At 35.6% G+C, this 25261-nt stretch overlaps 1 protein-coding gene across 1 annotated transcript in view; it reads left to right on the top strand.

Annotated features, from left to right (window-relative positions):
* Window positions 1-25261, top strand: part of LOC129246170 (putative uncharacterized protein DDB_G0282129) — an 84963-nt gene that overhangs the window by 28620 nt on the left and 31082 nt on the right. The window contains exons 4-5 of the mRNA XM_054884747.1: window positions 2770-4022; window positions 23022-23640. Of these exons, the coding sequence (XP_054740722.1) occupies window positions 2770-4022; window positions 23022-23640 (1872 nt within the window). The remainder of the gene's footprint in view (window positions 1-2769; window positions 4023-23021; window positions 23641-25261) is intronic.

The following is a 25261-nucleotide window of genomic DNA, read 5'->3' on the forward strand; positions in this document are numbered from 1 at the left end:
GAATTTATGCTTACGACCCTGAAACAACCGACCAATCAAGCGAATATCGTGCTAAAGGCGAGGCCAGACCGAAAAGAGCACGTCAAAGTCGTTCAAAAATAAAGGTCATGATGACAGTTTTTTTCGATTTTCGTGGTGTGGTGCACTATGAATTCCTTCCACCTGGCCAAACTGTTAACAAGGAATATTATTTGAGCGTTATGCGTCGTTTACGTGAAGCAATTCGTCTAAAAAGACTAGAATTATGGGCCAACAACTCATGGTTTTTGCATCACGATAATGCACCGTCTCACACTGCACTCGTTCTTCGTGACCATTTCGCCAAAAATTCCACGCATATCGTTCCGTATTCACCGTATTCGCCTGATTTGGCTCCGTGTGACTTCTGGCTATTCCCAAAACTCAAGAGACCACTCCGGGGAACGAGATAAAAGCTGAATCGAAGAAGATGCTGATGGCTATACCGGAAATGGACTATTTGGCATGTTTCGGGGATTGGAAAAATCGTTGGCAAAAGTGTATTTCATCGAGAGAGGATTATTTTAAAGGGGATGGAATTGATTTAGAAGAATAAATAAAGATTTTTCATTTTACAACACCTTACTTTTACAAATTCACCTTATTTCTTGCCCACAGTAGTATATAAGCAGTGCACTGAGTAAACGTAAGCATTTGCTAATTTACTCACAGCTTTTTTTCGATCTGCACTTAGCTTCGTTGGCTGAAGTTATTTATCTATAATATAATGCAACCACTCGTTCTTTGATTCGTTCTGTATTAATTTTTTAATTAAGATAATTTTACTACACTTCGCACTGTTAATAAATAACTTTCTATATTCTATAGTTAATTTATTTAAAGTTAGTGGGCACTAAATATATGCACGTGGCAACATGCAATGCGCCTTTCTATACTAAAACGGTGTATGATAATATTTTATTTATTAATTTTACGGCTTAAAGGTTTTATAAATACTTACTTCATATGAACTTATACATACATACCTATGTATATAGATGTGCTCCTTGCCTTTATGAAAATTTTGTGATTACAATCAGTAATTTTAAAAACACACTTATTTATTAATTTGAGTATAATTTGAAAAATCCTATTCTTGTTTATATGTATAGGGTCCGCCATATAACTTTACGGAATTAAAAATGCTATAAAAAAGAAACTACTCAATATTTTTCCAAACTGTTTTTTTTTTATTTTGAAGCACAATCCTTCCGGTTAATGATGGAACACAACGTCATTCATATGGCTGCCTCGGCTAGCCATGCACCATCCCATACGATCGGTCCAATTTTTCAACACATTTTCGATTGTATGCGGCTGTATTTCAGCTATGACATCGCGTATGTTGGTCTTCAGTGCATCAATTGTTGCTAGTTTGTTGGCATAACACTGGTCTTTGACGGCACCCCGGAAATCGCAGCTCCGAGGCAAAGTAACGCACATAGGCTTCATTCAGTGCTTTTCTTTTTCCCATTGCCGTACTTAATTTTCGTACACATTCTGCAACATTACCATGATTTTCAAAGAAATGTCGCAATATTTCCCAGCGTTCTTTGAGCGTATACACAACCATTTTCGATCAGCGGAAGAATTCAACTAATTTTCTGTCAAATCAGATGACAGCCAAGTGTTACCATTCTTCAAATAAGTTCAAATCCGTAACGATAGATGGCAGGCCCTGTATAAGTAAATGTGTAAATAGATGTACACTGTACACACTTATGACCATGAAATTAAAATATTTCGGAATCAGAATTTCCAACAAATAATACGTTTCGAGAGAAGAAATTTTGCAAATAATTTATCTAATTTATCAATCTATCAGTTGTCCTTTTAGTTCAAAACTCAATATAAATACGAGGAAGCGCCTATTTGTTAGAAGAAAATTTCTAGGCCGAATAAAAAAATGAATGCTAGCATCTTCATATTGAAAAGAAATCAAGTATTAGTTCCCAAAAATGAAAAAATAGTAAAGTTGGAACTAACATCATTGGAAGCTTCAACTATATAAGTATACTTGTATGATGGAAGATGCTTTTAAATTCATAAAAATGATAGTTTCTGATACAACAAGCGTTGACACTAGAAAACGAAATGGCGGTGTTAGTCCACTTCAAAATTATTTTAACAATACTTCGTTATCCCAGCCACAGTATGTTGGATATCAGGCCACATTCGTTGCCTAATTTAAGATATGCTATGGACAATTTACTGCATGTTTCAAATGATTTAGAATGGTATTTTCATTTTAGTTTTTATTCTTTTGCTCAAGTTTAAAGCTCAATTCCTTTCAGTTTGCCAATTTATATGTGATCCAAAGCATTCATGAAGACCATTTTGCGTCCTTGAAATAATATGTTCTTGAGTTTAAAAGCTGCACAACTTGTTAAAGCACTGGATAAAAATGGAATACCCTGTTGTTACCTAGCGAAGAATACTCGTAGTATACGCACACATGTCCAGAACGAGCGGCAGAGTGCGGCGGTTGTGGTGGCATTTTATATGTATGTACGTATAAAACACCACGTACTTTGATTTAAGAGTTTAGAAAGTTTTCATTGCAACTTAATGAAAGTGTTCCTGGGCCGATCGCACAAAGTTGAGTAGTACGGCCACATTTGCTGCAAACAAGACAATACCTCTTTTAGTAAGAAAAAAAGGGTCTAGCAATATTTTTTAAGGCTCACATAAATCCTTTCATCATTAATAAATTATATTTACAATTTTTTCATCTTCTCTCCCTGCCTAAAGCCAAAACATCTACGAACCAAATCAAAAGCGGCTATCATTCAATCTTACAGTTAGACACTTCAACAGCCAGATTTAATGAAATGAGCAGCACTTCGGGCACGACAGTATACCCCACCGTTGGCACAGTGAAACTGCAACAACAATACCAAGAATCACGACCCTATGGCATCAGCTTAGATTTGAGTTCATCGAAACATGAACACCTCAGTGACAATAACAAAAATTATCAACAAAAGGTTCAGGAAACCTCCACTGGTGGCGCAAAATTGCTGCTGCATACGCGTACAACCAAGTCGTGGCAGAAGAAGAAAACTTACCTACAACAACAAAGGCAAAAACATGATCAGGTGAATCAACATCAACATAAGCACACACACGACCACACACTTGCTGAAGTGGCAACTGGCAATGTGCCATACTACGCCTACCACCCTCCATCGCCAATGTCAGCTAGCAAAATTCTCAGCTTCCCAGAGAATTTGCCGTCGGTGTTGTATCACGACTATCGCACCGAGGAGCATCAACATCACCAGCATCAACATCGTCAGCAGCATTTGAAGCATCAGCAAAAGAAGCTACAATTGCAAAAGCAACGTCAGCAGCAACAGCAACTACAACGCAAACAACAAATGCAACAACATACACACAGTGTATGGAAAAGCGGCGAGCACCAACCAACTCAACATCAACACGACACTTCGGTGGCAAAATCGGTACCAAAGAGGGGATATGATTCAGCCTCGCCATTGTATACCGGCAGGGACAGCAGCAATATGGGCTTGAACACCAACTGGGGGCTGGTTGACGGTAATGAAAATGTCTACGATGATACCGACTCTGACAGCGACATTCTGCCAGAGCCACCAACAAAGAAACCGAAAATGACAGCGACTACAAGCACAGCCATGGCTACAATGACAGCTACAACAACAACACCAGATAACATAGCTATAGGAAATACAGATTTAGGTGCTGGGTCACTAGCAGCAGCAGCAGTAGACGCTAGTGCAGATGTTGATGCAACTGGAGGCGTTGGTGTTGGCACACAAGCGTCTGGACACGTGCAACTACAGGAACGACAGCAAAGTGACAACATCGTTGCCGACAACGAGAAGTCATTAAAAATGAATGCAGCTGATGAGTCGTCGCTCTCCTCTTCTTCTTCCACTTTATTCTCATCAACACTACCACCATCATCATCTGCTGTGGTTAATGTGGCTGCACCAGTGAATCCAACGTCCACCGAAATAACGGTAAGTGTTTCTGTTGTACTTCGCTGATAGCTTAAATGTACTGAGGGAAAAGCTGGCTGAAATGTTCAGTACTCATGTGGAGAAATGCATTTCACGTTCATGCACATCAAATAGGGCTATGCTGGAGCTAGTGGCGAGTGCTTATAAATTTTTAGCATTAACAGAGAAGTGGCTAAAGTTTGTGGCAATTGTGCTCGCCGAAGTCGTTAGCCAAGTTGGGCCAAGTTAATGGATAATGTCATTTGCCTTACTGTTAAGTGACTTGGTAATACTTACTCTGGGTATCGCAAAAGCTTAGAGCTGGTTACTTTTTAATGCATTCACCGAAACATTGAAGAATGAAATCAAAAAGCGTTAAGTAGGGGAAGAGAAAAATCGGTGTTTGTGATGGTTATCTGTAAAAGTTGTTAAAACTGTAAATGGTGCTATTTAGTACAAGAATAATTATAAATTAAATTAGGTAGACAAATGTACATTTCGGGGTAAAATATCGATACTTTACTTTCGTTGCCAATACAAATATAATATTAGTATCAACATTCACCTTCTGATACATCTTCGACACCATGTCGATACTTCTCTGGTATCGAAACATCCCTTGTTCTTTTTTTAAATTACATATATAATATTTATACATATACATATAAATTATACACAACATATTTTTGTGCTTCTGAAAAGTAGTGGGTAAATTTTTCTGAATTCTACCCATAATATTTAAACCATTGTCCATGTATAAACCATTAGCAACAACCATTAATAAGAGGCAGATCCAAACGCTTTCTAAATATGCCAATTAAATCTTGTTTCGAGTAATCTGTCATAGTTATATTATATTATATTATGTATGCATCTGAGTTGGAACTCTTTTCTTTCTTCCTTCTTGCGTGCTTCTTCGAGAATGCGAAATATTTGTTGAATACTCGTATTCTTAAGGTGGCTTTCTTCAATGTCACCGGAAACTCTTATGTCGTCAGTGTAGAAATATTTATTATAGAGGACAACTCTTTAAGGTTATTGTTAGGGAGGATCTATTAAAAGAAAGCATTTTAGTGTTGAATTATTTTTCCCGATAAGTTTTATCAAGTGAAAGATGTCTAAATTCTACTAATGGTTTTACAGCTACTGGGCAATCAAGCATAAAGGCATTTTGAAACGCTTGAGAAAAGTGTGGTCGACCTGCAAATTGAGTGAAGACTGGCTTGTTGAGCTCTTTGTTGGTACAAGGACATATTCCTGGGTGCTAGTTATGGAGCAGTTTGTTTTGAATAATGAGCTTTTGAAGATTTGAAGAAAGTTCGCGTATTCGATGACACGTTTCTGTATGCGTTTTGCTTTTAGGGAAATGATGTTGCTAGCTTCTACTGTGGAACGAGATTCGCTTAATTCTCAAGGATCTCACACAGATGAAGTGAAAGAGGAAGATTTCTTGGTTCCTTCACACCCAATAGTCTTAAAAAATCACTGCTTAGCCCGTTAATAAAAACTTCTCTAGCCTTTTCTCTAGCCTTCTCTCTATGCTCTCCTGCGTGCAAGATATTTTATTAAGGATAAGGGAAAGGGGATAGTAACCTTATTGGTAGAAATCACAAGTCGGTAAGTGACCCTGGACTAAACTGCACAACTGGCATTCGAGATTTTTCAGATATTTCGTGTCCACATAGTGCGAGGCTAGTAAATATGGTATGGCAGACCACTTCAAAAGAATGTTATAGGAATATATCAGAGAACCTAATCTGCATGTCGTACAATTGTGTTACATATATATGTGGTGGTTCCCACATTAAACAATTTGTATAATATATTGATTTATATAATAATAATTTATACAATAATTTTATATTATATATCAAACAGTTCACATAAAGGTTAATATTAAGTTCACTTGTATGTATTCAACTAAGGGTTAAGTTATCCTTCATTCTACTTTACATTATTATTCTAACATTACTATACGATACTATGCTATCTCTCTCACTCCTACTATTTTAACAATGTACTTTACATATTGCGGAGATCCTGACGATCTCCTCAAACCTATGATATAAAAGTATGTTCTGCGATGTAATAGAATCAGGACCGTGGAGAGAGTATTCGGGCCCCGGGGGAAACTTGAGATGCGGGCCCCTTCAAATGTTTTTTTATTTATCAAAATGCGTATTATGTTATAGTGATATAACATTTAAACATTGAAAAACTCATTCATAAAATTTTTGATAGAATTTATTATGAAATATTGATTAAAATGAATTTTAGAAAGCTCTTCAGCAGATGAAAAAAGTTAAAATTTTTTATTCATTTTGTGAGCCTTACAAATATTTGAAAATGACTGCCACGATGCTTAGAATTTTGCTTTTCTTGCTTTAGCTGAGGCAAAAGCTCTTATAATATCATCGAAGTCGAGTTTCCTTGCTAACTCAGATTCCAAATACAAAGTTGCCAATCCTGTTACTCGACTCTGAGTTGAACAAGAACGATGGTAGTCTTTGATCCTTGATAAAGCGCTGAACGATCTTTCGGCGCCGGCAACCGATACTGGCAGGGTGCAGAATATTCGCAAAGCAATGCAGATGTTCGGGAACAGAGTATCCAAGTTTTTAGCTGTGATGGCATTCAACAAGTCGAACGGAGGCATAGGTACAGCATTCCGAATTTCCAGTAAAATTCGCCTTGTACACACTCTTTAAGTGACACATCTCAATTGAGATTTCTTCCGACACATCAGAAGGGTATTTTTTAGCAAAATTAAGAGCTGCTGTCTGAAGTTCGGCTTTTTCAATTTTAGGAAATAGCCACAGGAATGAGAAAATGTTGTTTATGTTTTTAATTGCTGTAAACCGATTTTCAATACTAGTGATAACTGAGTCCATGATAACGAGAAGTGTGTTCCCCTTGAAATCAATTTCTTCGGCGGTCATATTTTCCGCTGAATTCTCAGGTTCTTCATCATTACGTTTCCTTTTTCGGCTTGCTGGCAATTTTTGACGAAGTGTTTGGCAAACCTTTTGCAACAGTTTGACACTGGATTGTCATAAATATTCAAAATAACTTGTTTTATGTAGTATCTAAAATGCGAAAAGTGTTCACTTGTTCAGAACGTATATGTTTTAAACTCAAAATAATTGAGAAGATTACCAGAATGTAACGTTATTTCACACAGCAAACTTTTCTTGAAAGGGGCCACGCAGTAGTTGCCGAAACATAAAAAAATAAAATAAAAGTGTGAAATTGACTGGGGAAACGAATTTAAAAAATTATTTATATAATAACATACCCAGTGAAAAATCAAAAAATTCTAGTCTATAAAAAGTATTATTGCGATCTCTACATTTACTTCTTTATCAACGTAAGGACAAATTGCTTTAAAGAATAACTACGTTTCAAAATTGGTCTTTATTTAAAATACAACTTTCTAAATTTAATCTAATCATCTCTATAATTATTAATTACCTTATAAATCAGTAGCATAAAATGTTCCATTTTAATAAGAGCTCAATAATATACACTTTTGTATCACCATATTATATTTATTCTTCGTAATCGTGATCATAACATTCGAAATGGTGACACCAAAAAAAGTCTGTGACGGAACTCTGGTAGAAGTATTATTTACTATATTTTTTCAAGCAGGAAATTTCTTGGAATTACCCTCGAGTCCGGGCCCCTCTGAAAACTCCGGGCCCAGGGGAAAAAGTACCCGATCCCCCCCCCCCTCTCGTCGGGCCTGAATAGAATTAAGGGGGGGGGGGGGGGGGGGGGGGGGGGGGGTAACGTTAATTCATGGAAAAAAGGCACATTTTTATGATTTTTTTTGATGACACGGTTAAAATTTATTCGTCAAATCTTTTACTACATAAAACTATAGCGTTTGAAGTATATTTTGTGAAATTTTCATCCAAAAATATTTAAAAATACGGCAATGGCAGAAATTATTCGGACGCATCTAAAAAAAAAGTAGTTTTGCGGTGCCCCTCATAACTCGGTGTTAAATCATCTGAAATCAAAAAACCAAAGTTATTTCGTTAGATAATCGTTTTCTCCGGGTAACGCCGAGAGGGTTTTTTGAAATTAAAAATTTTTCGATTTTTGGGAACACGTTAAAGTCAAAAACACGATTTTCGCGTAAAAAATCGGTGAATTAGTTACCGTAAAAACAAAAGTATCAACAAATTCGAAAAAAACTCTTCGGCGTTACCTTGTAAAACATCTACAGAAAAAGTGTTCAAAATTTCAAAAGGATCGGTGCAGTAGTCTCAAAGTTATGAGGGGCACCGACTTTGAAAACGTAAGTTGTGGGAAAAACGCTTTAAAGTACAAATGGCGCGCGGTTGAGCCAGTTAGGTAGCAACACTTACATGGCTGTATCTTTGTAAGTTTTGCTCCGATTCATCTAAAATTTTCACAGAATATTCTTGAAAGGTTCTTCATTTAAAAAACCAAATAAAAAAAAATGCAAAAAAAAAATTTAAAAACGTTACCCCCCCCCTTAATTGGATTTTTGTTGTAGTCACGTCGTGCAGACGTATTAAGTAAAGCACCGCAAGTTCCACATATATATATATATATATGTATAGTTGGCTCTCATACTTTTTATTGGATGTTTGGCTGTGCTCCTCCTTCCATTTGTATTGTGCCACTTGATGTTGTTCTAGAAAGGGATAGCATATATATACGATTTTGTAGCGCATTCGAACAGCAGATCTTGTTTATCAGGAGCTTTTTCATGGCAATTACACTCGTAAATTTGTTGTTGCCTACCAAGGAGCGACCGCTATTAGATAAAACCTTTTCTGTCATTTGGTTTTTTATGCCAGGAGTCTCGAACACGGGTACTACCGAACGGTGGTAATGCACCAACCCTAAAAATTAAGACACTAATAGTAATGTACGCTTCATTTGGCCGCCGCATTTTTAAAGGTTTGTAATATCAAAAACTTACATTGGAAGTGAATTCTACGTTTAGTGCGAATCTTAGAAAAGAATTTCCTTTGAGATGAAATACCAACTGCGCTTTAGAAATCTGCATTAAGCCTAAGATTCTCTTATGAGGTTCATTTAACTAAGAAATTTAAGATAAATCACCAACCGCTTCGATATCGTTCCTCTGTACTAACATTTAAGCAAATGGAAAAGTTTAGCAATTTTGAGGCATCTAAGTTAAGTAAACAAAAGTTCAATATTTCCAAAAATGCACGCATAGTAATACAGGAGCCATAAAGAACATCTTACTTTTTGGTGCACCGAAATTATTGGTGCATTTTGGCTTGGCTTCCTATTCCTATTATGGCTCCTATAGAAGAAAATTGGTTATATAGTTCTGAGGCGTCTTTAACACGTATGTGTTACTCCCGTTATGAATATAGCATCTTCCATAAAAAATGTACCACTTAAAGAATTTCAACATGTTTTTATGTCAACAATGAACGCAAACATCAATTTTTGAGTGTGCCATATAACATTATCAAGTAATTTAGCATGAAAATTTCATTTCATTGACAATAACGATTAAAATTTGAAGGGATTTTTTTCTGATTGAAGCTATAAAAGCTACACACAAATATCTGCCCTCCAAATGATCAAGCTGCCAACCTTCATCAATTTCATTTACGCTAGATTGACAATAATGATAACGGCAAGCCATAATACGGTACACGTCTGGTGAAAAGAAGCTGGAATAACATCAGCTTGCCGATTTTTGGCTCATTCCGCCTTTGCACACTCAACTCGTACTCATTTGGCTTAACTTCATAGATGTACACACATACACATAGTAAATAGCTACACATGTACATTATCATATAAAAATCAGCAGCGCAGAGAACACGACCGGCAACAGTGCCAGTATTTCGGCGGTAAATGGCGGAAAGGTAAAGAGCAAATGAGGCTTGAACTTTGCCAGCACATCGACGTGATGGCACGGAGATCACAATCTGTGATGGTACTTAAAATAAGCATTACACTTGGTTTCTGATTAATTGAATGAATACGACTAGGAAGCAGCACCAGAAAGGAACTTATGAGGCGAAAATATTAGTAGTTAGGTAGTGGGTGTGTTGTTGTAGAAGAAACCTAATTTGAAATGGTAGAATGGTGTTAATACTACTTTATATATCCAGACGTAGTTCTTAGAAATAAATATACAAAATTTCGTTTAGCAAATATTATTGACTAGTGACTATTTTTCAGTAAACATAGGAAGACGATGTACGTCTTCTACGTATATCTATATTACATTTCTTCTTATTCTCGATGGCCTCTTTCAGTGTTCACCAGGGTAGCATTTTGGGCCCTTTATTCTTCATAAGTTTTATTAATTATAGGTATATCTGAATGATTTCGCTGTTCTGAAAGTATTTGATAATAATTGGCAATTTTCAACATCAATATGCTCCAGTCAGACCCCAAAAATTTTTTGGGGTGGTGTCAGAAAAATCAGCCTCATTTATGTACTAATAATTTCTTTGCGATTTCATATTTTATTAATCCTAACACTGAACGAAATGGTGTAATTTTTGCCTCGAAATTCCTATTTCTCAATCGCTCATATTATATACAGCGTTGCCTAGCCTTATTCTACATATGTACACTTTAAAGCTAGTATTTGTTGAACATCGCTCGTAAGGTATAAGTTAGAATAAGTCGCCCTCATATGAAGACCCCTTGAAATCTATGTACCATTAATGGACTTGAACGCATTCCAAAGAACTTTCTGCAATTTATTAAATTTCGCTGACCCTATTACTTCGTACAATTTAAAATAATCATGGTCTCAGAAAGGGCAATTTTGTTTAATTGATATCTCAGCGTGCAGTGGCCTGTAAAGTAACAAGTACGCTGTACAACTATGTCTACTCTGATGAGTGGAGGTAGCTTATCAGAAATGTCTTTGTGTGGGGTTAGGAATTGTTTCGCTTGTTGCTGACCGTTGGTAGATGTGTTAAGAAAATTCAGTCAGTCATTTATCATTTTTGAGGTGATTATAGTTGATAGAAAGGCTTCAAGGCCTCGTAACTATCTGGAAGTATGAAAATTTGGGTTCTTCTCATTTTCCTACGTATATATTCCCTCACACATATCTCAAAAGCGTGTATTTCTGATTGGAAGATTATTGGATAAAAACCCATAGAAATCGATTTTTTTTAACTTAGGCCAATTAATTTCCGCCCCTGATCTACAATCTTGTAATTTCGACCCATAAATGAACCTTATCTGGGAACCAGCCTGAAGGGGAAAGAATTATTTCTCCAGGCCGTACTTTCGTTTATATTAACTTGAAAGTTCCTGAAGAGAATGGGTTTGGGTGATAATGTGTCGTCCCTAAAAGAAAATAATCTAATTAGAGGTTTATTAGAGAGCCCTTCTGAGAAAGGGCATTGTTGATAGCATTATAAAACGTTATGTCAATAAAAGCTCAAAGTGCGATTTTTTTTTTGGCTCAATAGTTTTTTCAATAATGGTAACAAAACTGTGTATTGCAGTCTTAGTAGATTTGTCTTTTTTGTAGGCAAATTGAAGTTGATGCAGTGGAAAACTAACTAAGTTGTTTCAATTGTGCTGATGTGCAGTTGACATTTTGTTCTAAATTGAGTGAAAGACATTCCAATTCGGATTTCTTGGATTTCTGTAAACTGTTATATGAGGTATGGTAAAACCTATATCAACCCAAATAAGACTATGGTCCGAAATTGATGCTTCCCCCGACACGTGCCAATTTGAGACTTCGGATAATACATTTGTACTTTCTTATTGCATTTCTAAATGCCGGTTCGCTGCCTCGGTTAACTATTCATAGTTGGTAAACCAATTAATAAAAATTGTTCATATGAAGCAATCGAGAAATCTGAATCACTCTGTTCAAAATATGGCTAAAAAGATGTACAACAAATTTTAGTTCAAAACCGCCGAAATCTATTTGAGTAGTTACGCAAACTGTTTGAAAGGTAGTTACGAAAAAAGAGAAAACAAGACAACAACAACACAGATTTTCAGTAATCATAAATTCGTTAATTATTTAAGGGGTTAGGGGTAGTCAGAGGCCCGAAAAATGATGATTTTCACGAATTTTTTTTTGCTACTTAATTAATTTATTTAACAAAAATAAAAACATAGCATAAAAACATCATGTTTTAACTTGACTTCACCAAAATTTCAAAAAAAAAAAAAAATTAATAATTGCAAAAGTTATCGCTGTTTGTGTGAAGCCCGTTTCTCCAGAAGTCCCTTGCGGTGAACATCACAAGTCCTTGCAGATTCATCTAAAACCAATCGGACAAGAAAAATTAGTTTTATTAATAGATAATCTTGTGCCTGATCGAAGCTTTTTTTTTTTCAAAATGAACAAAATGGCGGCCTCAGAAAATTTTTTCCAGATTTTAGAAAAAAAAAACCAACAGTTAATTGTTAAAAAAAAATCGAAATTTTTGAAAAAAAAAAATCCTTCGATCAGGCACAAGTTTTTTATGTTTTTCAAAAGCTGTATAAATTTTATTGAAATCTACGTAGCGGTTTTTAAGTTACAGTGTTCACCAGTTTGAAAAACATAGTTTTGAGAAAAACGCATTTAAAGTTTTGCTATCGGCTCCGGAGCGGCCGAGCGCCCTTTGTTAATTGTTGAATAACTTGAAAAGTATTTGTCGGATTCACTTCAAATTTTTACACAATATTTTTAAAACATTATACTTTAAGAAAATGCAAAAAAAATCGATTTTTTGAAAATTCTGACTACCCCTAACCCCTTAAATACTTTTGCCTATGCGAGGCAGTTCCAGGGTGTGTTAAAGAAGTGTTGAATAAAATATCTACAATTCCCTAAACTGAGCATGAATTCGCTCAAAAATAGTATAATTGTGTAAAAATTAAAATTCACTACGAACATGGTGGATCTATTGAAATTTTATTTTGCAAAATTGGGCATAATTTCAGTAGTTATAAGCATCCAAAAATAATGATAGTGAAAAAAAATACAATAGTTTGGACTCAACTTCATCACTCGAAAATCACTATAACCAGCATTCTTGCCCTTAAAGAATCCAAGAGCATCCAAAAATTAGTTTAATAAAAAAAAATGTTATTTCTTTCTTACAAACAAAAAAGCAGGCAAACCAGAATTCAGAAAACAAAAACTTCAAATCACAAAACACTGATTTATACAATTTTGTAGACTTTTATACCTCTCTGTACTCAGAAGGCTTTGCTCTAGATATTGTTTTAATCCTTTTTTTTAATATTTTATTAGAACTAATTCTTTGCCGTATTATACTGATAATTTTTTGTTGGATTATAAATTTTGCAATTATCAGTTGATGCTATTTTCGCGTACTTTGAATTACTCACTACTTTTACATGAAACCTATTTCAGTAATTTGTTTTTACTAAATTCTTCTCTGAACATATTTTTCAGAATCAAATATTCGTTAAAAGTAAATAAAAAATAAATAAAATGCAGCAGATGGAAAATTTAGCTCAGTAAAATGGGAACACTACAACTCTTCACTTAAAGGCTCGGTCAAAATGTTGTACACAATTAGTATGCCATCAACACATATATATATTACTACATACCATATATTACTAACTGCTTCATAACTTCTTCAAATGTTAGCCAATGCATGCAAACAAAGGAGACGCTTCATTAAATTTAAATATTTACTTAACTGCTTATATTATTGCTTCATTAACGCGTATACACCACACACGCTCTACCTACTCATTACCACTTACTACTGTTAATGTATTATAATACCACCCTAACACATACATACGTAATTATATATGCGTAAGTAGGATACTCCATTGCCTTGTGTTGCTTTGGTCGGCACTCGTTGCTCCTTAGCAAAATATTTTCAATAACAATTTGACCTTAATAAAGGAGAAATGGGTATCGGCCGCAAATATGTGCGAATAGCCCAAGCTTTTGGTCTACTTGTTTACAGTTAAGACGCTCAAATCTAGCAATTACTCGCTATGGTTGAGTTCAGCTCCCTGATAGCCTGTTTGCTTCTTGAGCGTAAATTATTTTAATTTTATTTGCTGTTTTTGCAGTTGTAAGAAAATTATTAACGGTTATTGTGACACTTTCACAGGACATTGAGTAGATTAATGGGTGTGATGTGTATTTTAAATTAACTGGGTTGTTTGATTCGTTGATGACTTGGAAACTGAGTGATTATTTTAATGAGGCGATGCGGATACATAAGTTATTTAAATGGAAAAATAGAAATGTGGAATAGGCTTACAACAAATATTGTGCGCCAAAACTATTTGGATATGAAACTGAATAAAATAAGTAGAATTTTACTTTACAACCTAAAAGATTTTCGGATTTTGACTGAATATAGTAAAAAAAAGCAAAAAGGCTCAGACTATCCGTTAGCTGAAAAATGCAAAGTATCAGGTCAGTCCATAAGTTCGTGCGTTTTTAAATTAATTAATTAAATTTAAAATTAATAAAAAATATGTTTAAAGTATTTATTAATCAATAATATTACTTCCTTCATTATTCACAATGTCTTCCCAACTTTTAGGCAAATTTTAAATTTCCTGCTCAAAAAATTGTTTGTCCTTGGAGCCAAAATACGCTTCGACATCCCTTTTTATACAATAGCTTCTTTTGAGGAGTAGTTTTTATTACTCACATGGGATTGAAGTCCACGGAAAAGGTGATAATCACAAGGTGCAATATCCGGAGAGTGTGGTGGATGCGGCATTAGCTCCCATCCGAGCTCGTTTAGCATGCCTAATGTTTGCCTTGCGGTATGAGGTCTTGCGTTGTCGTGGTGAAACAAAACTTTGCGTCTATTCACTAAAGACGGTCGATTTTTCTTAAGTACCTCACTCAGGTTTGATAGCTGATGGGAATAATAATCAGCAGTTATCGTCTGGTTTGATTCCAGAAGTTCATAATAAACAATACCGGCCATATCCCACCAAATAGACAAGAGAATCTTCTTGGGGTGAAGGCCATCTCTAGGGGTCGCTTCTGGTGTTTCATCTTTATCTAACCATTGGCGTTTGCGTATAGGATTATTGTAAAGGACCCATTTTTCATCACCAGTAACGATGCGGTTTAAAAAAACTTTCATTTTCAAGTCGTTGCAGCAGCTGAGAACACACATTCACTCTCTGCTGAAGGTTAGCGGCGGAAAGTCTATGCGGAACCCATTTTCCCAGCTTTGAAACCTTTCCCAACTGAACCAGGGGCCTGTGAACTGTTCCACAAGTTCGAGCAAGGCGTCGGAGTTAAAGACTTCAAGACGAACAGCGCGCGGGGCATCCTCCATGTCGCAGTTACCATTTCGGAATTTTGAAAACCACTTTTGCGCCGTCCTTACACTCACGGTATCCTCTCTGTGAACAATGTTTATTTTTTCAGCAGCAGTTGTTGCATTTTTACCACTTTTATAAAAGAAATACAAAATATTCCTCTTATACGTGTTGGAAGATTCCATTTTATTTTTTAACAACACGTGCTTCTATCCGCGATTAAAATCACTTGTTGAATGCACAATATATTGAAGAAAATATAAATAGTTCCGCTAATGCAAACTAAATGTGACTGTAGAAATTTTAGCTCTTTGCTTTGCAGGTTTACAACAAAAAATATAGTATGTTTTTTAACAAAACTGGATTACAACTAACTTCTACAAAGTATTAAGGCTCGATATTAATAAATTAATTAAGAAGCAAAATGATAACCCTTAGCATACATTTTACTGAAAGGAAGGCAAACAAACAAATATTCTTTAAATTTTAATTTTAGTAAAAAAATGCCGTCTTAGATGGAAAGCTCATTTCAAACAGGATGAATTATCTCAAAACATTATCTTTCGTTGCCCAACATAATATAATTATATTTTAGTTGGTGGTTCATTTAGCGAAAGGAACTTAATTCGGTTATCAATAAAAGACGTTTGCATATTTTTCAGTGCATTTTATTTTTATTGAAATATAGAATATAATTTCATTCAAATCATTTCCACAGCTGACTTTAGAATAGTTCAATTTTTCAGCAGATTGTCACAAGTTTCGAGACTTGTCCCATCAATTCCCCGTGGTCCAGTTTCAAGGGAAGCCGTTCATAGAGGTTTTGTGAGCGATGAGTCCACAGCTGTGTATCCCATTGGGTTGGAAAAAATTTCCTTTGATTAAATAATGCGTAAAAACATTAGTTAACATTTTTTTTATTTATGTAAAACCAAACTACTGCTAGATAATATAAACTGTGGATACAGAAGTAACATAGACGCATGCCCAAAAAGGGGTTAGCGCCAATTATATTTATATATACAAGGTGGCGCAAAAGTAACCTTGCGATGTTTTTTTGGCTGTAATTTAAAAAAAAATGAAAAACGTTGATTCTTCTTGTGGATTATTTTTATTTGGTCTTTTAATTTTTTTACATCAAGTCGAGAATATGATGTAATGTAAATGGCCGCCGCCACAGTTGATTGCCATTTGAGCCCTTTTTATGGCATTTTCCATCACTTTGGCCAAAACTTCCGGCGATAGGTCGTCACATTCTTGACGGATATTGTCTTTAAGAGCTGCAAGAGTCTCAGGCTTGTTGACATAAACCCGCGACTTCAAAAATCCCCACAAAAAGAAGTCTGGAGCGGTCAAATCAGGCGATCTTGCTGGCCAGTGCAAATCGCCAAAACGGGAGATTAGGCGCCCGGGAAATGCATCCTTCAGCATATCGGTTGTGGCACGTGCAGAGTGTGCCGTTGCACCGTCCTGTTGGAACCACATGTTTTCCAATCCCAATTCATCAGCGCTCACCATTCACAGTAACCGTTTGGCCCGCGACGTCTTCGAAGAAAAAAGGTCCGATGACTCCTCCAGCGAAAACGGCACACCATACAGTGACTTTGAGCGGGTGTAATGGCTCTCCGTAGGTTACACGCGGATTTTCAGTGCCCCAGAAGCGTAAATTTTGCTTATTTACGTACCCGCTAAGATGGAAATGAGCCTCATCACTCATGATTATTTTTGAAAAATCATCTTCCTCTTGGTGGTGATTAAAGGTGGCTTGAGCGTATGTTAGACGCGATTGGCGGTCAGCAGCTAACAGCTGATGCACCGTCTGGACTTTGTGCGGAAACATCTTCAAATCTTGTACAAAAATTCGCTGTAAAGACCGTCGACTGATACCCATTTGCGTGGCACGTCGTCTGGTCGGTCGATGTCGCTGGCGCTTCCATGACATCCTCGGCTACAGCAGCAATATTCTCTGCAGAACGGCTACTCCGGGGTCTACCACGCCTGGCAGCATCTCGTGTTGTGCCAGTCTCTTCGAGGCGAGCGGCTAAACGTCGCAGTGTTTCACCAGTAGGCGTTGGATGGCGAGGAAATCTGCGACGAAATTCACGTTGTGCCAAAGTCCTCGACCGATTATTGGTCAAATAAATAGTCAGCAATATTCCGCGTTCTGGAGCAGTGTAGCGTAACATTGTGTATTAACGTGTATTTGGCATGTGTTTACTACACAAATGTCAAAACAGAACTGACATTAGGGGCCAATCGCAAAATTTATAGCATTTTCTGATAGGAGGATTACTTTAGCGCCACCTGTTATATAGGTGAGCTTGTAGCTCGTTCCATAAAAATTAAAAGAAAAACCATAAACGTGAGGACCCGCTTTGAAATTGGCATGTGTCATAAAAACTTTCTGCGATACCCAGACGCAATTAAACACAGTAAGATTGCGTTGGGCTTGGAACTAGAGATATCTGCAAATATAATAACTTGGTACGAAATTATTTAATTAATTAATAGCTTTTTGTTAAATACGAAAAAGTTATTTTGATTTTAGACCTTGTGCCCTTTAGTTCAAATTTATTTTTAACTACTTTTATGACACTTTGAAAAGAAAAAAATCAAACGCTTTAAATATCGTACATACATTTTCAGCTCCAACCACTTTTTTGGAGTTTTTGCTTAAAGCCCTCTCCGCGTTTCGTTTAAATTAATGTGCACTTCTAGGAATAATATGACCTTATAGAAAGTGTTAGTTTCGAGGGATGAAACGAAAGTTTCCAATACAAATTAAATTATTTGTATAGTTAGAATGTGTACTTATTAGTAGAGATCGGATTTTTATGCAAATTGAATATTTTATTATGATGAGTTTCAACCTAGGTGCGAACTTCATGTGATGTTAAACAAAATATGCACTTGCATAAGAATCCGATCTCTACTTATTAGTAATGAGACGAGATATGGTGTACAATTGAGTCATTAATTTGCTCGAATCGGTGTTCGCCGTCGTGGGAAAACTTAGCTCAAACGAAGCCAAAAATATGAATATCAGTATGTATTCATATTTTTTCTTAATTACACTAGTCTACAAGGAAAAGTATCCGAAATAATTTAAACTAATATCTGCTTCTCTGTCCATGCAAAATTCGGATTGATAACTAAAATTAATTTATTAGTTTGAGTTTTTACGATAATCGTATCTTTCGTGTTTAATGGAACTAGGCCGACAAAATTTAACCAACATTCAGACCCAGAAACCAGACTATATATTTCCAAAGGTTTATGATGCGCTGAATCCAAATCTGGCCTCAGAATTGCTCTATCAGCTGGTTTTCGAGATATCCTAACCTAAAAGTGCAAAAAACACCATTTTTGCCCATATTTGAGGTTATGCGATATCTCTGCGAAAAAAAATGATATTTGAGCAAACAAAACGCCATTTGAAAAAAGAAGGATTGTATTTAAAGATGCCATCCTTTAATTTTGGTGAAAGAAAACATCTGCAAGGCTACATAACCTCAAATATGGGCAAAAATGGGGTTTTTTGCACTTTTAGGTTAGGATATCTCGAAAACCAGCTGATAGAGCAATTCTGAGGCCAGATTTGGATTCAGCGCATCATAAACCTTTGGAAATATATAGTCTGGTTTCTGGGTCTGAATGTTGGTTAAATTTTGTCGGCCTGTGTTATTTAATGAATAATGAAAATCCAGATAACCTAAAAATATTTTATATGCAATTCTTGAAATGGCTGGTGCTGCTTTCCGCGGTGTTCTAATAGCTACCTAAAAGGTTCAAAGTTATTAAGTATAGCTGATTAATTGACAATTTTGATAAGATTCAAAATTGCAGCTAGGAGAAAGCTGAGAGACTATTCTAATCGCTTGGAGCTACCTGGACCTGAGTAAGCTTTGACCAATTCATTGTGCGGTACAAGTTGAATATTTTCAGTTTTCTGCAATATTATAAGATAAGCAAAGAAGTTTTTAAATGTTCTTTAGAAGTTTTAACCAATTCATTACCACAGTCAAGACAAAAATTTGATTCCACCTATCTTTAAACTCAGCTATTCTTTGGACACCAAAAGGAGGTTGGTAAAACCTTTTTCATACGGAACATGGCTACTTGAAATATATATTTACATAATAACTAGTGAATACCCATGTTCTTCCATTCGGACTCACTGGCTATTTCTCCTAAAAAGTTAGTTTAATTACAAAGTTTTGACAAATTCTCCTTATTACGCCTCTGGCAATGTTCGACTGCATACCCAGTCATAACAGTAAATGGAATAAAATGTGTTTTTTATTAAGAAATTTTAATATACAAAATATACATAATATACATATACTGAAAACAAATATGAATATAATGAAATATGAGTCAATAAATGTGGTAGGATTCTTCGAAATATCTCACCTGCAACTACATCTATATAAATATGTATGTATATAGTTTACGCTTACATCCTTTTTTCGGTGTTTGGCCGAGCTCCTTCTCCTCCTCTTTGTACGCGTGTTGATGTTGTTCCACAAATGAAGGGATCTAACGTTTTAAGCCCAATCCGAACGGCAGATATTTTTTGTAAGAATCTCATTCATGAAGAAATACAATCGGAAGTGTGTCATTACATTGAAATTTGAAATTTGAAAAGGTCGAGCCAAGGAGCACCAGGAGATTTGGTGGCTCCTAAACCACTCAGGCTATGTTTTCAACTACAAAACTTTATTAAAAAGTAGATAGCGATATAGAGCTTTCCATTAAAAAAAAAACTATAAAATATTTTCTATTCAGTTCCATTTGCGGTGATCAGTACAGTAAAACAGCTCTACAATTCAATCAACTCGCAATCCAATAAATTCGCTTGGTCACACCACTTCTAATAAAAATTGCTTGCAACGAACACAATCTAAAATGCTTTGTAAATGTATGTACATATTTACTCATGTGTGGCTTATGCATGCATGCATACAAGTGCATATACGCATGTGTATATACATTTACAAAGCAAAAGGTACGTATGATTGTTCGCTCACCTCAAATCGATTTGTTGCCGCTTTATTCAGTTCACGAACCATTTTATTGGCCAATTCGCATATCTTCTTGAATTTAACTAGTTCGCTTTTATTGTTGTTGCCGCTTCGGTAGCATGTTATTTCTATTTATCTATTCATCACTTTACCTGCAACTATTCAAACAATTTTCTGCTGATAACACAATTTGTGTGAAAGGATATTGCATTCACTTATTTTGCTTCTGAAATGACTTTTTGTTGCATTCGAGGTAATGAAAATTTATTTGCTTGGTGTTTGACATTAAAAATATAAATGTGTAAATATTTAAACTTAGTAGACTTATTTAAGAATGCATTGGACGGTGCTATCAGGAAACGTTTGTCGCCTAACTTATTTCATTTCTCTTATAAATTATTTATTATTTCTTACTAAATATTAAGTGTAGCCTAAAATATAATATTTCAATCCACTTCCATTTTTCCTGATTTGTTATTTAAAAGATAACTTGGCTTATCAGGTACCACACTCATGAGCGCCGTACTAATCATACGATTTAATGATTTAAAATATAATAATTAGCTACCATATAAAAAATATTGTAAAAAATCGCTTGGAGGCTTTACATTGTCTGACATAATACGACTGCTATTAGAGAACCCTTTTTTACCAGTTGATGTATCAGCTCTGCAGGGGTCTAGGAATCAGAGGCCAAACACACAAATCTACTCAGTTATGGCTTTCGCAGGGTGATACTCGTAAGACTTGGAAGACCGAAACTTTAACTCGCCGCTAGGAGTATCAATCCATGTACTCAAAAGTCCACCGTATTCCATCAATAACACATTAGAATCATCTCAGTTAATTTAACTACATTTCATTAAGAAAAAATTAGGTATAAGAAATAAAGCAATAATTCCAAATAATTGCGGAAACTAGTGTACAAACTAAGAAAATTTCTTGGATGTACATTGATGCTTTTCCCAAAAAACAAAACAAAAACAAAAACGGTTTTTTATATATTTATAATATTGGCTCCAAGCAACATGTTTGTTTTTTTATAGAAGGAATAATTTAAATATAGTGGCTGGCCTTCGGAAAAACTATGGGCACTACTAAAATTTGTAGCCAGTTTGACTACGTTTTGTTTTAAATTTCCTAATTTTTTTTTTAAGTATATTCATTTGGCGGCCGCCGTTGCCGAATGGGTTGGTGCGTGATTACCATTCGGAATTCACAGAGGGAACGTTGGTTCGAATCTCGGTGAAACACCAAAATTGAGAAAATCATTTTTCTAATAGCGATCGCCCCTCGGCAGGCAATGGCAAACCTCCGAGTGTATTTCTGCCATGAAAAAGCTCCTCATAAAATATCTGTCGTTCAGAGTCGGCTTGAAACTGTAGGTCCCTCTATTTGTGGAACAACATCAAGACGCACACCACAAATAGGAGGAGGAGGTCGACCCAAAAAAGGGTGTACGCGCCAATTATATATATACATATATATATTTCATTTTATAATAAACTTCATATAAATCACGGTTTCACACTTCGCACAATATTTATAACAATTCGACATGGCGTGCAATTCGTTGTATGGAAAAAACGCGCAACCCCGTCGGCAAAAAACCTATCAAAAATCAACGAAAATTTTAAACCAGTTCAAACTTGCACTTTATTAAAACAAAATTCAATGGGTTATAAAGCTGTGTACCCAATTTTTTTAAGCCGATTAAACAGTTTAAAATCTTGATACATTTATTTTTTTTTAACCCTTTGCCTTACGATTTAATTTCGAAGGAACATGCATGCTCAGACTATTTAATTTTAATGCAACTCTGAGCGGATGTTATCAGAAAATAAAACTAAAATATTATAACGGTTGTTTTTAAGTTTACTAAATTTACTACTACTGCTTTTGAAACATTTAAATATGCGGCGGGCATAGCTCGTCAATGTCGATTGGCACAGAAAATGTTTGCGGGCGACACTCGTCATTTCCACTTAAGGGGTTAATAATATTATTGTACTTAGAGTTTCTGCGTATATTACTTTTAGTTCAAATGGCGCACTGGCAAAGAAAAATCGAAAAATGCAAATCCAAAAGAAAAAGTCCTGAAAATTTCAAATAACGAATAAACTGTGAGATGTGTATTTTAAAAAACTGGACAAACTGCATTAGTAGATGTATTTTAAAAGATACATATATTAGTTAGAACTTCAAAATAAACGCGATTAAAGGCAGACCTTTTCCCGAAAAGAAGAGCATAAAGCAATAATTCCAAACAATTGCAGAAACTAGTGAACAAACTAAGAAAAATTCCTTTCCTTTTACATTTAACCTTTGGTCATTATCTAAAACTTTTTTTTTTACTCAACACTCACCTCGAAACAATTACTTTGAATACCATGAATTTCGCAAAGCCTTTAGTACAAGCAAAGCATTCAGTTCAAATTTATTTCCATATAAATCCATTATAAATTAATTCCAATAAGTTACAATTAAATTCAACAACCTATACAACTTACAATCCCCATAAAAAGCAATCTCACTGACAATTATGTTTAATTCTTCTTTCATTTGGCTTGAGGGTCAAAAAGCACTTACAACCTACATGCGACGCTCGACTTCCCGCTGCTCAAAAGTTTCAATAAAACTTTCCTTCTGATTTAGCAGAAATACAAAAATCTGTTACATCAACTGAACACATTCTATGCATTTTCCATTGCAGGGCAAAACTGCGGAACACCAGGAAGAGGCAGAGTTTAATCGTGAGAGCAGCGAAGAAGATCAGGATGATGCTTTCCATCGTTGGCTCACATCCACCGAAATGAACAGCAGCAACAAGAATAACAACAGCAATTCCTTGGAAGGCAGTGTTACACCAGCACGTCCCACAAATTTGTCTGGTCTCACTGGGGCGAAAAATATTAATGAAACATCAGCAACAAAATCATTAAATGGCACTAAGTCACATAAGGGAGGCAACAATAGAAATAGCAACAGAAACAGATACAACAACAATAACAACAGCAAAATTGGCAATGTTTATTTTCGCAGTTCCTACAATGACTACAGCAGCGAATACAATGGCAGTGTGGTGAATATCGATATATTGCTCACCACGGCGGATGAGCAACAGCAAACGCAGCAACAACAGAAGCAGCAGGCGGATTTAATTACGCAACCAAGCAGTAATTCACAACAGACGACAGGGGTAACAGCAACAGTAACAGCAGAAGCAGACGCAGCTATCAACATCTCCAGCTCAGCGGTGGCCACAAATACAACAACGCTGCCAATTGTTAGCGTACAAACGAACAGTCCGGAACGACAATGCAATGTTATGGGTGAGTCCAGTTATACATGCCTGCGTACGCTTGAATGTGTATGTGTGCAATCTTGTACCATGGCGTTTATCAAGGGCTCCTGTCAAAGGGTTAATTTATGTTGCCTCTGTTGCTGGACTAATCGCCAATTGGTTTCCAGCTAAGAAAATCATGTTTGAATTTTAATTATAGTTATAGACAGTGGAAGACTAGACAACTGATTTCAACTGAGCATTGAAATTCAGTACAGAGAATCATAAAAAGCTTTAATCAACAATTTCATGAAATCGTAGAAAACGTTATTTATATTACCCTGCTTCACCAAAATACTGTTCATATACTGATTTTGCAATGACCAAGAACTCTTTTTATCAATTCCCCATTTATTGCGTCTGAAAACGCTCCAGCGAAGTCATGACTTGATTTGTGTGAAAAGAAAAAAGTCTTGGAGGATCGTAGCGGATGCATACTACCATTGAAATGGTACTAACATGGGTTTTGATCAAATAACCGCGTATAATATTACCCATGAAAAAAACGGCCATGTTTACATACTTATTTTAGATATCTGATTTACAAACGCGAGAGTGCGTATTGCAGTTGGAAGCGACTTAAATGCTTAGACAACTATAATATCTTGCAAACAATATGCCAACAAAGCAATCCAATTCAGACATCTGCATTATTATGAGCAACAGTTCAGTATGTCAGTTGGTTTGAAGCAGACGTGGAAAAGAGTTTTTGAAATCTGTCTCTGATTCATTTAGTGTAAATGTGTCAAATGAGCAATTTGGACTCTTGTCTGATTCTGTGTTAATAAATTATATGACAGTTACAGTTGTATATAAATGTTGAGATATCCAGTTTTGGTTTCAAATGTGTCTATGATTGTGAAGCTCAATCCATACTTAGTGCCAATTCGAATGCAATTGGTTTTGATGGTATTTATCCCAGTTTTCTCAAATTTTTGTTACCAAAACTCTTGCCAGATTTTACTTACGCTCTAAATACAATCCTACCTACATCCATACTTCCTAAATCTTGGAAGAGAGTCAAAATTATTACCATAATGGCGTCTATCGACCGATTGATCCAATACGAGCTGTAATATGGGGTTCTTAAGAGTTTCGGATGATACTATACTCAACATAAACTGCGCTTAATCATTTCTCTGCGGACCACAAACTTTTAATGTTAAATTTAAAACTTGTGGTTTAGTTTTACAACAAAGGCATCAACTCTTGCCAAAGCACACCTTGTTTGAAACTGGTGTCTATTTGGAGCCAAAAGATAAATCGTCCTACAAAAGTGGCATTAAAATTTTAGAGCAGCGCTGGAATCATAGAGTTGTTTTTGATGGAAATTACCTTCATGAATAAACCCAATTTTGAACAAAAAAAACGGGTTTCTTCGGTAGACCCGGAAATTTTTAACTCATGTGTTTCGGTGTCCAAAGGCACCGTACACACCTTTCCGAAAGGCACTGTTTTGCTAAAAAACTCTTACGAGCTTACATCGAACAATAAAATATAGGGAATCACATAGCACTCGTGTAATAATTTTTAGAAGGGAGTTTCACTTCAAAATTTTTTACAAAATCCAAGTCTCTAGGCAAACACGCCGTGCCGCCATTATTACAATA

This window comes from Anastrepha obliqua, chromosome 4 (genome assembly GCF_027943255.1).
Source record: "Anastrepha obliqua isolate idAnaObli1 chromosome 4, idAnaObli1_1.0, whole genome shotgun sequence".
Lineage (NCBI taxonomy): Eukaryota > Metazoa > Arthropoda > Insecta > Diptera > Tephritidae > Anastrepha > Anastrepha obliqua.